The following is a 16,352-nucleotide window of genomic DNA, read 5'->3' as shown; positions in this document are numbered from 1 at the left end:
TTAAAATATCTGAAGGCTTGTCATATAAAGAGACTTAGTCTGCTGGGTTCCAGAAGTAAGAACCAGGAATAATGATAGAAATGGCAGAGAAATAGATTTTGGCTCAAGAAAGTTCAATTTCACAAACATTTATTAAGTGCCTACTTCATTCAAGGTGCTGTGCAAGGAGTGTCAGGTCAAATTTCCTACAAATTATAGCTGTCCTGAAATGGAGAAGTAGAACTTGTATGGTCATTGGTCAAAGATGTTGTAGAAGGGTTCCTGTTTCAGCAGATGTTAATCTTGCTGGTCCCTTGAGGTCCCTTCCAGCTCTGAGAGTTTATGATTTTATGAAACAATTAGAGGACAGTGTAACAGTGAGGAATTAAAAGCTCAGACACATTACTGATAATAATTGCTGTAAAGATTCTGAGAAGAATTGCAGAATGATTAGAGAAAAAAATCACATGGCTTGGAGTGATGGAGGAAGGCTGCCTGGAGGAGGACTTTGATTTGAGAGGCTCAAATGATAGAGTATGCAGGATAGATTATCAAGGTGACAAGAGAAGGCTAAAAAGGTGAGAGGAGCTAAAAAGTGGGTCTGTGACCAGAGTTAGGGTTTAGCCAATGACTTAAGGTTAGGGATCAGCTAGTTATCAGGGCCAAGGGTCAGTCAATGACCTGGGTTAGACCTCAGCCTGTGACTGGTATTAGGTTTCTGTCTGTGAGCAGAATTAGTTGCCAGTGGATGACTAGGGCTCAGGCTCATGCTAGAGAAAGGGAACACTGTTTTCTCTTCTTGAGATAACTTGATCTGTAGACATATGGTCAATTTATGAATTTGACCTATGATTTCTTTATTCTTTCTCTCTGGTTCTCTATTTCTGTTCTGGTGCTCTGACCACATGCTCACAACATACCATCTTGTGACCTGGGAGGAAAGTTAGTTGCTGCCCTGAGTTAGGGTCTGGTTTGGGGGCTCTGACCAACTTGGACCTTGGGACAGGGGCACTGGGGTGTTTGAGACAGAGAGAATGGAGCTGGAGGGAGGGTCAAGGTGAGCAGACTCCAGAGAGAACTCCATTTATTAAGATTTTTGAATGGGAAGGAACCTCAGTGGGTATTTAGTTCAACTCGTACCTAGCCAGGAATCCCCTTTATAACACTCCTGGCAAATTCTCATCTAGTCTCTATTTGAAGAAGTTCAGTAATAGTGAACTCATTACATACCCGGGCAGTTCATTTTTTCCCCTCTCTGGTCTTCAGTCTCCTCATCTGCAAAGTAAAGGTTTTGGACTGATGACTTCTAAGGTCCCATTCAGCATGCATATTCTGCCTTATGATTCTCTTGCAGTGACTGTGCGTGGGGGTGGGGTGGGGGTGGGAAGGGAAAATATACAGGACCTTGTTAGTCCTTTTATCGAGGGGAGGAGAAAACTTGGAGAATGGAGGAATCAGCAAGTGGAGTAAAATATGACCTATAGTCAGCCTGTTTCTTAGCCCTAAAACCTGGAAGCCCTGGCTGGATTTGGAAACAGGCAGGCTTCTGTCTACGAATATATAAATACTTGAGGGTTAAGCAAATATAGCCAGACATTCAACGGGACCCTAGAGAAGAAGGTCCCTGCCAAGGCTTGTCCCAGTTCCAAATAACTCTCTAGAGTTGAGGACTTTGCTTAGTTAATCTCTGGTCAGAGTGAGTCAGTTAGTCAACATTTATTAAGTGCCTACTGTGTACCAGGTACGTTGCTAAACCCGGAAGCACAAAGAAAGGCAAAATATGGTCCGAGGGGCACATGGGCTTATCCAGGCAGACTCTGTGCAAGACTTGGTGGATGAAGTCCCTAGAGAAATGCAGTCTTGAATTCAGGACGTCTCTAGCTGGCTAGAGTCGGCACAGTTAGTGGAAGTGCCAGGATACTTTCCAATTATAGGATTTCAAGCAAATCATTCCCCTTCTCCCTCAATTTCCTCTTCTGTTAAATGGGGATGATCATATTGGATTTCTTCCCTCCCAGAGGTACTGTGAGGAAAGTGGATTGTAGAAATGTGGGTTACCAGTATGATAATCAATGATTATGAATACAATTAGCTACATATGTCCTGCTTGAAAATTTTGGTCACATCGCTTTGTTGGGACAGTAGAATGAGTGCTGAGTTTAGACTCTAAAGACCTGGGTTTAAATCCTAATTGTTACTACTCGTGTGACATTGGACAAATAAGTTTCTCAGCCTCTTTGGGCCTCCTTTGCTGTGAAACAAGCGAGCTTAGGCTAAGTGACCTCTAAGGCTTTACAGATCTCCATCCATGATCCTAGTGAACTTTTCTCTGAGTGTTCTTTCACACATTTCCCACTTGAGACAAAGAACATGCTCCCCTCCTGTCTCTGACTCTCAGAGCCCTCTTGCTTCAAGATTCAGCTCAGGGGTGAGGAGGCACTTCTTCCAAATTCTACCTGCTGCCAGCTTCCTTCTGCATTTACCTTGCCTTCTTTCCTGTGTATGGGTTGCACCCCAAAGTAGAATGTTATCACCTTGAGGACAGGGACTGTGACCTTTCTGTTTCTGTCTTGGCTTTGTATACCCAGCAGACAGAGTGACTTGACCTTTAGAAGTGCCTAATAAATGTTTGACAAATTGAATTCCCCCTCAGGGTCTCAGTTATTTTCCTTGTAAAACAAGAAGCTGGCTGAGGGGATGATCCAAGGTCCTTCCTGTTCAAAAGTTCTAATGTGGGTTCAAAAATTCTATTTTTGTCATGAGGGTCTGTCCACTGGAAAAAAACCAAACCCGCCTCTCCACCCCCCACCTTCCATTTCCGTACTGAAATTCCATCATTAGCTATTTATTGCTTTTGCTTGAGGCGGACTCTTCTCTCCCACCCCTTACCCCAACGTCCCCGTAAAGATGCAATTATTTTACCTTGGAAGTGATACATTAACCTGTTAGCACCCACAGATCCATTAGCAGGAATTAGTTAACCAAATTAGGCAAGTACAGAGCCCGGAGGGGATGAAATGCAAGGCAGGTCAGTTTCTGAGAAGGGAAGGGGGCAGTAATAATAATAATAACTGCAGTCCACATTTCTATAAGGTTCTAAGGAACACACTTTCCTCACAACAACCACGTAAAGGATGCAATTATCCCCCTTTTACAGATGGGGAAACTGAGCTCGAGGCAATTATTTGCTTAAGGTCACACAGCTGGTAACTGCTAGAATTAGGAAATTAGGACTGGAGCCAGGTGCCCTGACAGGTTTTTTAGGCAGGGAACTCCTGAAAGAAATGGTACACTGAGGAAAGGTGGGTACTCAATAGATAGAAGTCTCTGTCCATTAATGGGCCCGATGATCCTGAAAGATCTGTCTTTGGGTAACCATTATAAGCATGACCATGTGTCCCTGGGCTGAGGCCCTTGAGTTAAATTGAATTGAATGGATTTATATTTTTCACTGAATTGAATTTTTAATGGAATGGGATTGAATTGCTCTGTCTACCACTGAGAGTAAATTGTCCCCTCCCCTCCCCCCCTCCCCCCACTCCCTCCTCCTTCTAACACTCATAGCCAAGGCTTTTGGGATTAAAGAATGGAGGCCAAGGGAGGCCGGGGCTACTGGCTTAGAGCCAGTATGGGAGAACGGAGCGGAGGTAGAGAGTTTGGCTCTTCCCCTTTGCTGGCTCCAGCATCCTCAGCCCCTGTGTGTAAGGCACCAGCCAAGGTACACAGGGCTGCCCTGAGCCAGGACCCAGCGTGAGTAGCAAACAGGAAAACCACTGCCTTTGCTCACTGGACTCTGCAGTTGTGTGCCCACCGACCCAAGCTGCTCACCTGCCCGTCCTCTTTTCTCCAGGGATTTCACTCCTCCGCCCCTTCCTGGAGGGGGAAAGTTTGATTCCCTCATTCTGGAAGGCTCTGACCCTGGTCACAGACTGGTCCCTAATCCAGTCCCAGATTGAACCCTAACCCTGATTACAGACTGAGCCTTAATCCTGGACACAGACTGAGCCCTGACCCCAATTATAGAATGAGCCCTAAACCCTAGTCACATGCCTCATATTCCTGGGAAGGATGGTATTTGCTGAGTGAGGAGTGAGGGGGGGTGGTTTGGGGGTGGAGGAGGGATCGAAGCTCACACCCCTCCTCCCCTCTCCCCTGCCCCCTCTGAAGCTCCGTCAGGCACCTAGGACAGAGGTGAGCCCTTCCCTACATAGGACACACACAGACCATACTCTGAGTCTCACTTGAAGGTGAAAACAGGAGAGAAAGGGACAGAGAGGAAGGGATGAGCTAGAGCTGGAAGGGGCATAGAAGATTATCTAGTCAACCCTTTCCTTTTACAGAGAAGGAAACTGAGGCCTAGAGAGGCATAATGTATACAGAGAGTCAGTGGCAGAGCCGAGACTTGAACCTAGGCCTCTTTGCACTATTCAGTTTTCCAAATTCCCATCATTTCTGCCCCATCTCCAGCTCAAGGTTAAACCCACCTTCCCTGAAACATGACAGTCAATTCTCAATGAGACCCTGGATCTTTTGAAACTGCGTGTAATTATTCCAAGTGAAGAATTCAAAGCACCAAATTTAATAACGTCCACCCAACAAACACTAGACAGTCCCCACACAACAGGCAATAAAGTGGACTGTTCACATTGATTTTGAAATATAGAGTTACCCTCCTAGCTCCACGTGCTCACAGACAAACCAAGACATTTCCATAGGATGACCCCTATCCATCCCTTTTGTCTTATTCTAGCCATGCCAGAAGAAAGGAGAAATAATCTCCCTTGGGACATTGGGCCCTGGCCCCAGAAAGCCTGGCCAGGGGCCCTCTGCCTATGACTTTCTCAACAACACCCAAGGCTTAAATAGATCCCAACTCCCCAGACTCACCCACAAGCTGATGTGCCAGCTCAGTGGGCTGGCCCCTGGACTACCAACAGGATGGCTGTGCCCAGATTGGGGGGCACCAGGAGTTAACGATAAGCAGCAGCCTCTGAGGCACCTGGTCCTGCCGAGGAGGAGAGGAGGAGGATGGGGATGGGCAGGGAGGAGGAAAAAGGGGAGGGGGGGACAGGAGGGCATGGAGGAGAAGAAAGTCTGAGTCAGAGCTTTTAAAAAAACACAACAATTTTAATTAATTTTTTGTGAAGCACCATATCTGCTGGGGAACTTTGCTCCCCTGACCACTGGTGTAGCACCAGGGCAAAGGTCAGGCTGGCACAGTGCCTAATGCATTCTTTTCCTCCCTTCAGGACCTAGCTATGGGATTCTCTATCAGTCTCTGTCATTCTGGCCCTGTCTCTCTCTGTCCATATGTCTCTCCTGTCTCTGTCTCCTTACCTCTATTTCTTTTTGCCTTTGTCTCTGTTTTTCTGTGTCCCCAACTCTCCTGCTCTTCCTTTGTTCCTATGTTTCTTTTTCCTCCTCCTCCTTCCTCTCTGTCTCTGTCTCTGTCTCTGTGTCTGTTTCTCTCTTTTCTCTCCTCTCCCCCTCACCCCTCTTCCTTTGTCTGTTCCTTCTGTTTCTGTATCACCTTGTCTTTCTGTTCCTCTCTGTCCCTGTCCCTCCCTGTCTGCCTTTTTCTCCCTTAATTCTTTCAGGTTTAACAGGAATGGACTCTCTGTTTCTCTGTGTGTGGGTCCAATTCTTTTTGTCTCTCTGCGTTCCTCTCTCTTGCTCTGCCTTTCTCACACTCTATATTTGTCTGTTTTTCTGCCAGTGGATTTGTCTCTCTCCCCGTACCTCTGCCTCGGTGCTATCACATACTTTATATTCTTATTTTGTGTTTTGTTCAACATTGTTATCAATGACTGGGATAAAGACAGAGATGTCAGGCTTATCAGACTCAGTAATGATAGCAAATATGTTGGACAACAGAACCAGGATCCAAAGAGATCTGAAAGGTTGGAACAATGGATAAAAATTTAATGGGGTAAATGTAAATTCTTATGCTTGGGTTTAATAAATTAATTACACAAGTATAGGATGGGGGAGGAGTGACAAGATAACAATTTATCTGAAAAGATCTGGGGTTTCTGGGGTAAGCGTGCTCGATATGAGTTCACAGTGCATCATGGCAGGCGGCCAGAGATGCTAAATTCATCTGAGCATGCATTAATAGAAATATAGTATACAGAACAAGGGAGGTGATGATCCTGCTGTCCAATACTCCAGTCAAATCCTATTTAGAATATTGTGTTCAGTTCTGAAGGCCACATTTTTTGGAAGGACATTGACAAACTGGAGAGTGTCCTGGGGAAGCTCAGCCCAGGTGGGATCTCTTCCAAGAAGCTTTCCTGGAACTCACCAGAGCCTGCGAACCACCAAAGAGAAGGAACCAAGTTGTATGTTCTTCTTTTGGGGTAAACTCAGTCAGGTCCCTGGAAAGTCCATTAGCAGGTACTTGGTGACTAGGATGCCCTACTGGTTTCCCTCTTTCCTTGATGTTTTCTTTTATCATGGTACCCCTGAGCGTGAGAGCCTGGTGAACTGGTATTTGTAGGCCTGTAGCTAGCAAATTCCATCCTTTTCCTCCCCTAATTATTGTGATTCCTAGTCACCAGCTGCCTAAATAAAAACCTTCCTTCTCCTTCCACTCCCCATTAAACTCAGTTCAACCCTCCTGAGCCTTGCCTTCTCCCCCACTGCATCTCCTACTTTTCTAATCTTCTTACACTTTACTCCCCAAACCAAACTCTTAGTTCTAGTTGTTCCACAAACAAAACACTCCATCTTTTGGCATTTTCCTAGCTATCCCTCATGCTTGAAATGGTCTCCCTTCTTGGCTCTGACTACTGACCTCCCTGGTTTCCTTTTAAGTACCAACTAAAATTCTACCTTCTACAGGAAGCCTTCCTCTAACACCTTCTTATTCCAGGGCTTTTTTTTTTGAAAAATTATTTCCTATTTATCCTATATATATAGCTGCTTGCTTTGTATATTGTTTCCTCCATTAGATTGTAAACTTCTTGAAGGCAGAGACTTTTTGTATCCCCAGTGCTTAGAACAGTTCTTGTTACATAGCAGGTACTTAATAATAAATGTTGATTGATTGCACTCTCTTGAACTCCATTCCATCATAAACAAATTTCCTGTGACTTTAGGATTCTTCTTTTCACATGTTTTTGCACTCATGGAAACCTGATGGTCCAGAAGACACTATCCCTGGCCAACTTTGGAAATATTGGTGTGCCTTTTTTTTAATAATCCCTAACACATTGACCCAAGAAGGTGAGTAGACATACTCCTTGCTTTTTTTTTTAACTGTTACTTCTGTTCTTTCCCTCATGCTCCCATCACTAAGCCACCCTCCTCTTCTTTGCAGTTTACTTCACCCATCTCTCCTTTAAAAAGATGACCACTTAGACACAGTGCCTCTTTTGAGCCACATGCCATTTCTTAAAACTGCTACCTTTCCACACAAGGTATGAGATATTTTCTATTTATATTTAAAAATATTTCTTTTTTCCTCTTCAGTGTAGTGGAAACGCCCATAAATCAGTCAGTGGAATCCCTCCATAACATAGGTGTAGAACAGCTTTATTGTTCTCTGGATTTGTCCAATTATTTCCAATGTTGTCCATGTGGTTATCAAAATCCACAAGGGTTTCATAGGACCTGCTGTCCAAGAGAGATGTGGAGATCCTCTGGGCTTCTGGTCAGTCTTCACAATAGTCATAGCATGGATCTCTGCACCGCCATGTGTTTTCATGATGCTCATACACATAAATCGTGGGTGCTGTGCATTCCATTGTAAACTTCGTGTTGTCTACCATGATGAGTATGGTGTCATTGAAACCCTTTGCAATTCTGGAAGCTACCTTCTCAGCAACCTGGTTTGAACTGGCATCCTTTACACATTCATTAGCTTGGTAATAACTAGCAATCACAGATATTATCTTTGCACCATGAATCAATCAAGGTGAGGGCCACCTCCAGCAGGGGGCCAGTGCCAGGGTGCCGTGGAAGAGGGGGATGCAGTCCACAAGGAGAGTCCAGTGTGGGTTCAGACTGCCTGTCTGATGGCCAATTCTTGTGAGGCTTCTGCTTCTCAGCTAACTGAAGCCCGTTGACGGCACAGTGGGGGTACTTGGTCCCGTGCGGCACCATCTTGCAGTAGGCTTGGATGGTCAGCGTGGCTCGGCCCCTATGGCATCTGCGGCCTCTCAGCATAGACGGATGGTTCAGCTGCCTGGCTGGTCCCCGTCCTTAGCTTTTGCCCTTAGAAGGGACTTCAGTGTGCGTACTGATGTCCCCTCAAACACCCTGGCCTCCAAATTCATTAAATTCCTCCTATGAACTGTAGCTTCATTCCACCTCAGCCACAGACAGGGATGCTTGATCTCCCCATTACTAACAGTGACGTCACTTCTGTGACGTAGAACTCTGAGATTCCTCTCTCTGATCACAACCTCCTACCAACTTCCATCTTGCTTTCTGCCTCAATTCCTCCTAAACCTCTCCTTCGTCCTCACCATGACCTCTAATCATTCTATCTTTTCCTTCTGTATTAGTCCATCACCCCTGCTCTAGCTTAACTTGCCTCCTTTTGTAGTCTTGACCCTATAGTTAACTGGTTCAACTATATATTATCTTCTACCCTTATAGAAGGGCCCCTGGACTACCAGCTCTACCTTCTTGTCCTGCCAGGGCTCATGATTTGCCAACCCCCAGCCATGGGTTACTACCACCATCTGCCTTTTACTTTTCTCTTCTAGACACCTAGCACACAGTAAGCTCTTATTAAATGTTTGTTGAATTAAATTAAACTTAGGTTGACTAGGATGGAGAGGGGACTGGACGCTAGGACATATGGAGAGCCATTGAATGTTTAGCTTGGAGATGTGAAGACTTAGAAGTATTTGAAGACTTCAACTATTTTTTTTTATTTTGTTTTTTGGTGAGGCAATCAGGGTTAAGTGACTTGCTCAGGGTCACACAGCTAGTAAGTGTTAGGTGTCTGAGGCCGGATGTGAACTCAGGTTCTCCTGATTCCAAGGCTGGAGCTCTATCTACTTTGCCACCTAGCTTGCCCCAAGACTTCAAAGCAGCTAGGTAGCACAGTGGATGGACCGCTGAACTTGGAGTCATGAAGACCTGAATTCAAATCTGTCCTCAGATACTTCCTAGCTATGTGACCCTGGGCAAGTCATTTATCTTCTGTCTCAGTTTTCTTATCTGTAACATGGAGATAATAATGCCTCCCAGGGTTGTTGTGAGGATCACATGATGTATAAATACTAGTTATTATTATATTTCGAAGGGGTTGCCATGTGCTGAAGGGGTTATATTTGTTCTGCTTGTCCCTAAAAGTAGCATTGGGTGGGAGTTGCAGAGAGAAAGATTTAGGCTTTATATGAGAAATAACTTCTAAATAATCAGAACTGTCCAAGAGGTGAATGGGATGCCTTTGGGAAGTAATGAACATCATACCACTGCAGGTCTTCTAGTGGAGGCTGGATCACCACTTCTTGGGGGAATATTGTAGGTGAGATTCCTGTTCTGGTATGAGTTTGGCTAGATGGCCTGCCAGTGCCTTCTAGCTCTGAATCTAGCTATCTAGAATATCGTGCCCATATTTTAGGAAACACTAAGATTCTGGGCCCATGTTTGGAGCAAGTAGAGCTTTTTTCTACCTATAGTGGAGGCTGGCCATGGGTGAAGGTCTGATGGCCTCACATCAAGAGACACAGAAAAGAGTTAGAGAAGGGGATTATAAGTGACTTGGGGAATGGTGATGGTGGGTGAGATAGGTAAGGCCCCCATAGGTCAGAATGAGACTGTCTACAGATCATTATTTTTATAGAGGGAATGAAAAGGGTGACACTCATTCTGCTCCTTAAGTATTATACACTGGGTGGTGGGCTTCCTCTGATGGAGAAACTTCCCCTACAAAGAGAAACTTTAGGGATCTAAGCCAGGTCTTGACTTGCTTCATTGTTGGGGTCTTGGTGTGTATGGTGGCAGGGAACACAGGATTTTAGGGTTGAGAATATCTAATTTAATTTTCTTACTTTTCAGATAAGGAAAATGAGGCCAGAAGAGGATAAGTATTCTGACCCAGGTCATCCATCTAAGAGGTAGAAGAGCAAAGATTCAAAGGCACAGAGGCATCACAGAATTTCAGAGCTGGAAGTTATGTGAGAGGCCAACTTATATTGGAAAAAAGATCTCCTCTATAACACACCTGACAGGTGGTTTTTCAACCTCTGTTTGAGATTTTCACTGCCATTGAGGTAATCTAGTAAACTTTTGGCTAGCTCTGATTGTTAGGTATTTTTTTCTTGCACCAAACCTAAATCTGCCTCTTTGCAACTTCCACCATTAGCTGTCAGTTCTACCCTCTGGGGCCACGTCTAGTCAGTTTTCTGCATGACCACCTTTAGAAAGTTGAACACAAACTGTAACGGCTCTTCTAATCTTCTTTTCCCCAGGCTAAACATCCTCGCTTCTTTCAGCCAGTCCTCATATGGCATGATCTTTGAGTTATTCACCATTTTGGTTGCCTTACTCTTCATGAGGGAGTTGGGCATCCCCAGCTTATCAGTAACCCTCTGAAAATACTGTGACCCACGTTGAACGTCAAGTTCCAGATGTGGGCTGAGCAGAGCAGAGTACAGTGAGACTCTTACTTTTAGCCCTGGACACCGTGACTCTCAACATAAGCTAAGATCCCATTATGGACATTGCCTCTCAATGTAGACTCCAATAGTGTTTTTATTCGTCTTTTCACACTGTCAACTCATCTTTTTCAGATAAAATACTAGTTAGTTAAGCCTTCTTCATCTTATATCTGTGGTTGTGCTTTTTTAACTGAATGCAAAAACCTACAATTGTCCTTGTTAAGTTTCATCTTCTTAAACTCTGCTTGGTGTTCTAGCCTTTTGAGATTTATTTTTTGTTTCCATGTTCTCTTCATCAAATGTATTAACTATCTCTCGCAGCTTTCTGTGTTATTATTAATTACACCATTAATTGGCCAGCTAGGTGGTACAGTGGATAGAGTCCTGGGCCTGTAGTCAGGAGGACTGATTTCTCTGAATTCAAATCCAGCCTTAGACACTTACTAGCTGTGTGACCCTGGGCAAATCACTTAACTCTGCCTCAGTTCCTCATCTGTAAAATGAACTGGAGGAGGAAATGGCAGCCACTCCAGTATCTCCACCAAGAAAACCCTAAATGGGATCATGAAGAGTTGGACACAACTGAAATGACTCAGCAACACCAATCACAAACACAATTAATTGTGTGAATTATTAAGCATGCTGTCTAGGCCTTTATCTAAGTTGTTGATAAAGCTATGAAACAGCATGGGATCTGGGACAGACACCGGGGGCAGCCACTCCACTACAAACTTACTTTCAAGTTGATATCAAGATGCTAAAGGTGACTCTTTGGGTCTGGCCATTTAACAAGTTTTGAACCTTTTAAACTACACTATTGTCTCTATTTTCTTGTCCTTTTCACAAGAAGAGCTTGAGAGACATTGCTCAATGTTTAAAAAAAAAACAAACTGGGAAGACTATTTTTACAACATTCACTTGATCTGCCAGCCTAGTACTCTGACCCTTCAGTATTTCAATGTGTCTGTGATACTGACGTGAGTACTCTCTCCAGTGACACCATTTGCAATCCATCCATGCCCTCCTACCCTGTTCACCTTTTTAGAAATCCTATAAATCCACAATACAGGACAGGGACATTCTTCTAAATCTCCTGACATTATGTCAAAATGTTTCAACCTAAGAAGTAACTCATTATCTTCCGCCCAAAACTCATCCCTTTTCCTAACTTTCCTATTTCTGTCAAGGATACCACGGCCCTTCCAATCACCTATATTCAAAAAAGAGAGTCATTATCAACTCTTCATTCTCACTCACACCCCACATCCAATCAGTTATTAGCTTGTCAATTACACCTCCACAACATCTGTAATGTTGGTGCCCTTATCTCCTTTGACAACTCCACCAACCTAGTTCAAGCCCTCACTTCCTCTCACTGGCCCATCACTATTTCCACCTAATTGCTCTGCCTGGCTTAAGACCTTTCCCTCTCTTCTCCATCCTCTACCCAGCTGTCAAATTGATATTCCTCGAGTTTGAGCTTGTCACCTCCTTGCTCCACAAGTTCCAGGGGCTTCCTATCACCTCTACTGTAGATGACAAATTCCTCTCTTTGATACGTAGAGACCTTCATAGTCTGACTCCATCTTATCTTTCCAGGCAGATTTCACATTACTTCCCCTCACATACTCTACATTCCAGTTAAATAGGCCTATTTACTGTTCCCTGCACATAGAATTACACGTTTTACTTCTATACCTTTGTATGGGCTGTTTCCCAGATCGGGAATGCTCTCCCCTTTCACGGCTGCTTCTTAAAATTTCTAGCCTCTTTCAGGACTCAGCTCAGTGTCTATAACCTACATGGAGCTTCCCCTGGATGACCACCTCCCCTCCCACAGGAGTGCTCTCCTTCCTCCTGAAATTGCTTTGCTTTTATTTTCCATATATTTTGTATCAACTTTTCTCTGTGCATGCTGTTTCCCTCCAATAACATGTGAGGTTCTTGAAAACAGGGACTATTTTGGTTTTACTTCTGTATCTTTAGTGTCTGGCATATATGCACTTCACAAATGCTTGTTGAAGTGAATTGAATTATGTAGCTCATTAGTACATATATTTTGACAGATATTGTAGATAGACAATAAACTGGGCCAAGAATTGAATAGGAAGCAGAGAGCAGACTGGTTTGCATCTGGGAAACTGAAGACTGCTTTTAATTTTCGTAAGCTCCCTGAAACAAAGGGCCATCATTTTTTTTAAACATCAATATTCTTCCAGGAGCCTTTCCAATAAGATCAGGGGTGAAGTAAGGAGCCCATTATCACCATTATTATTCAATATAGTACTAGAAATGTTAGCCATAGCAATAAGAGAAGAAAAAGAAATAGAAGGAATTAGAATAGGTAATGAAGAAACAAAACTATCACTCTTTGCAGATGATATGATGGTATACTTAGAGAACCCTAAAGAATCAACTAAAAAACTACTTGAAATAATTAACTTTAGCAAAGTTGTAGGATATAAGATACACCCACATAGATCATCAGCATTTCTTTATATGACCAACAAAGTTCAGCAGCAAGAGATAGAAAGAGAAATTCCACTTAAAATAATTATAAACAACATAAAATTGGGCATCTACCTGCCAAGGCACACCCAAGAACACAATTATAAAACACTTTTCATACAAATAAAATCAGATTTAAACAATTGGAAAAATATCAATGGCTCATGGGTAGGCTGAACCAATATAATAAAAATGACAATTCTATCTAAGTTAATTTACTTATTCAGTGCCATACCAATCAAACTACCAAAAATCATTTTATAGAGCCAGAAAAAAAAACACAATTCATCTGGAAGAACAAAAGTTCAAGAATACCGAAGGAATTAGTGAAAAAAAATGCAAAGGAAGGTGGCCTAGCAATACCAGATCTAAAACTGTATTATAAAGCAGTAATCATCAAAACTATCTGGTACCTGCTAAGAAATAGAGTGGTGGATCAGTAGAATAGATGAGGTACACAAGACACAGTGGTAAATGACCATAGTAACCTAGTATTTGATAAGCCCAAAGACCCCAGCCTTTGGGATAAGAACTCATTATTTGACAAAAACTACTGAGAAAACTGGAAAACAATAGGGCACAAACTAGGTGTAGACCAATATCTTACACCATATACCAAGATAAGGTCAAAATGGGTACATGATTTAGACATAAAGGGTAATACCATAAGCAAATTAGAAGTCAAGGAATAGTTTACCTGTCAGTTCTATGGAGAAGGGAAGAATTCATGACTAAACAAGAGATAGAGAGCATTATGAAATATAAAATAGATAATTTTGATTATATTACATTAAAAAGCTTTTGAACAAGTAAAACCAATTCGACAAAGATTAGAAGGAAAGCAGAAAGCTGGGAAACAATATTTATAGCAAGTGTCTCTGACAAAGGCCTCGTTTCCCAAATATATAGAAAACTGAGTCAAATTTATAAGAATATAAGCCATTTCCCAATTGATAAATGGTCAAAGGATAAGAACAGGCAGCTTTCTGATGAAGAAATCAAAGCTATTTATAGGCATATGAAGAAGTGCTCTAAATCACTTTTGATTGGAGAAATGCAAATTAAAACAACTCTGAGGTAACCTCACACCTATCAGATTGGCTAATATGACAAAAAAGGAAAATGATAAATGTTGGAGAAGATGTGGGAAAATTGGGACACTAATGCACTGCTGGTGAAACTATGAAATGATCAAACCATTCTGGAGAGAAATTTGGAACTATGCCCAGATTGCAACCAAACTGTGCATACCCTTTGATCCAACAATACCATTACTAGGTCTGTATCCCAAAGAGATCATAAAAAAGGGAAAAGGACCTACATGTGCAAAAATATTTATAGCAGCCCTTTTATGGTGTCAAAATATTGGAAATTGAGGGGATGCCCATCAACTGGGGAATGGTTGAATAAGTTGTGGTATATGAATGTAATGGAATATTATCATGCAATAAGAAATGATGAACAAGCAGATTTCAGAAAAACGTGGAAAGAAAAGACTTGTACAAACTGATGTAAAGTGAGATGAGGAGAACCAGGAAAACATTGTACACAGTATCAGCAACAGTGTGTGATGATCAACTATGAATGACTCAGCTCTTCTCAGCAACACAGTGATCCAAGACAAGTACAAAGGACTCGTGAAGTAAGATGGTATCCACATCCAGATAAAGAACTGATGGACTCTGAATGCAGAGTGAAGTATTTTTTCACTTGCTTTATTGCTTTTTTTGTGTTTTTTCCTTTTAATCTGTTTTTTCTTTCATAACTGTGACAAATATAGAAATATGTTTTACATGATAGCATATGTGTAACCTATATCAAATTGGCTACCATTTTCAGAAGAGGGAAGGAGAGGGAGGGAGAGAGGGAGAAAAATTTGGAACTCAAAATCTTGTAAAAATGAACACTGAAAATTGTCTTGACATGTAATTAGGAAAATAAATAAAATACTATTAAAATATTCTTCCAGGATGTTGTATGGCTGTAACTCAATAATCCTGTATATCCTGTAACATAACAGTCTCTGAAGAGTTAAAGTTATGAGTCTCCCAAGGGGCAATGGTGGGACACAGTGGGCAAAAATAGTCTGCCTCATGCTACGTACAAGGAATGGTATCTTTGAAGTGACGTAAAAGATATCATCAAACAGATTAGGGTCATTTTAAAGATCATGCTATAAAAATGTTAGAAGAGAAACAGATCATGTACCTCTCACAGCTGGGGTAGGAGGTGTATTCTTCACCAAACAAGAGATAAAGGCAATTACAAAAAAAAAAATAGAATCACTTTGATTATTGAAACTGAAAAGATTCTGTATAGACAACATTAAAGTAGCTAGGATAAGAAGGGAAGTGGTTGAATGGGGGGAAAATCTTTGTATCAAATTTCCCTGATAAGGGTTTGGTGTCCAAGATATATAAACAATGGATAAATATGTATAAGACTAATAGCCATTCCACAATAGCTAAATGGTCAAAGGATATGAACAAACAGAAAAAGAACTGCAAAGTATTCACAATCACATGAAAGAATGTTTCTATACAAAATAAAGCAACCCTGAGGTTTTACCTCACACCCTGAAAATTGACAAAAATGACAAAAAATAGCAATGGTTAATGTTGGAGTATTGTGGAAAGATAGGCACACTAATACATTGTTGGTGGAACTATGAAATGGTAAAACCTGTTTGGAAAGCAATTTGGAATTATGCAAACAAAGTGACTAAAATGTCCATACTCTTTTAACTAGAGACCCTATTACTGGGCTTATACACTAAGGAAGTCATCAAGAAATCACAAGTCCCTATATACATCAAAATATTTATGGCAGCACTTTTTGTGATAGCTAAGAATTAGAAATAAAGTAGATGCCTATCAAGTAAGGAATGATGAAACAAATTGTAGTACATGAATGAAATGGAATATTATTATGCTGTAAGAAATGATGTGTGATGCATACAGAGAAGCATTTTTATGCTTTATACAGAGAAAGATTTATATGAATTGATGCAGAGTGAAGTAAGCAGAATGAAGAAAGCAGTATACATAGTAACTACACCAATGTAAATGGAAAGAATAACACCTCCCCCCCAAATCAAAAGTAAATGTAACAAAATTATAAAGATGAAGCAGGACTTAAATGAAGAGAGACAAGAAGACATCTACCCATACATAGAAGTGGGAAGTCCATAGGTGTTATACATTGTATATGTTGTCATACTTTTTCAATGTATTGATCAGTTGTGCT

The 16,352-nt window shown here is 41.8% G+C and overlaps 1 protein-coding gene, 1 long non-coding RNA gene and 1 pseudogene across 7 annotated transcripts in view; 1 reads left to right on the top strand and 2 right to left on the bottom strand.

The window, feature by feature from the left end:
• Positions 1-5,078, bottom strand: part of PTH1R (parathyroid hormone 1 receptor) — a 71,432-nt gene extending 66,354 nt beyond the window's left edge. For 2 of the 6 annotated variants that reach the window (XM_078152442.1, XM_078152443.1), the window contains exon 1: positions 4,867-5,078. In XM_078152442.1, the coding sequence (XP_078008568.1) occupies positions 4,867-5,058 (192 nt within the window). In that variant the 5' untranslated portion in view covers positions 5,059-5,078. Of the gene's footprint in view, positions 1-1,209; positions 1,255-3,807; positions 3,897-4,866 lie in introns of those variants that run through there. The other 4 variants (XM_078152445.1, XM_078152444.1, XM_020999099.2 and 1 more) reach the window with 4 other exon arrangements.
• LOC144456783 (uncharacterized) lies at positions 5,049-15,005 on the top strand. Its single transcript, XR_013485877.1, has 3 exons — positions 5,049-7,206; positions 7,301-7,400; positions 9,997-15,005. It is a non-coding gene; the product is annotated as an uncharacterized LOC144456783 (long non-coding RNA).
• Positions 7,449-8,148, bottom strand: LOC110217093 (ER membrane protein complex subunit 8 pseudogene; annotated as a pseudogene).
• Positions 15,006-16,352: the final 1,347 nt, after the last annotated feature.

This window comes from Phascolarctos cinereus, unplaced genomic scaffold (genome assembly GCF_003287225.1).
Source record: "Phascolarctos cinereus isolate Bilbo 61053 unplaced genomic scaffold, phaCin_HiC Scaffold_4;HRSCAF=312, whole genome shotgun sequence".
NCBI classification, from domain to species: Eukaryota; Metazoa; Chordata; class Mammalia; order Diprotodontia; family Phascolarctidae; genus Phascolarctos; species Phascolarctos cinereus.
This window is presented reverse-complemented; position numbering and strand designations above follow the sequence as displayed.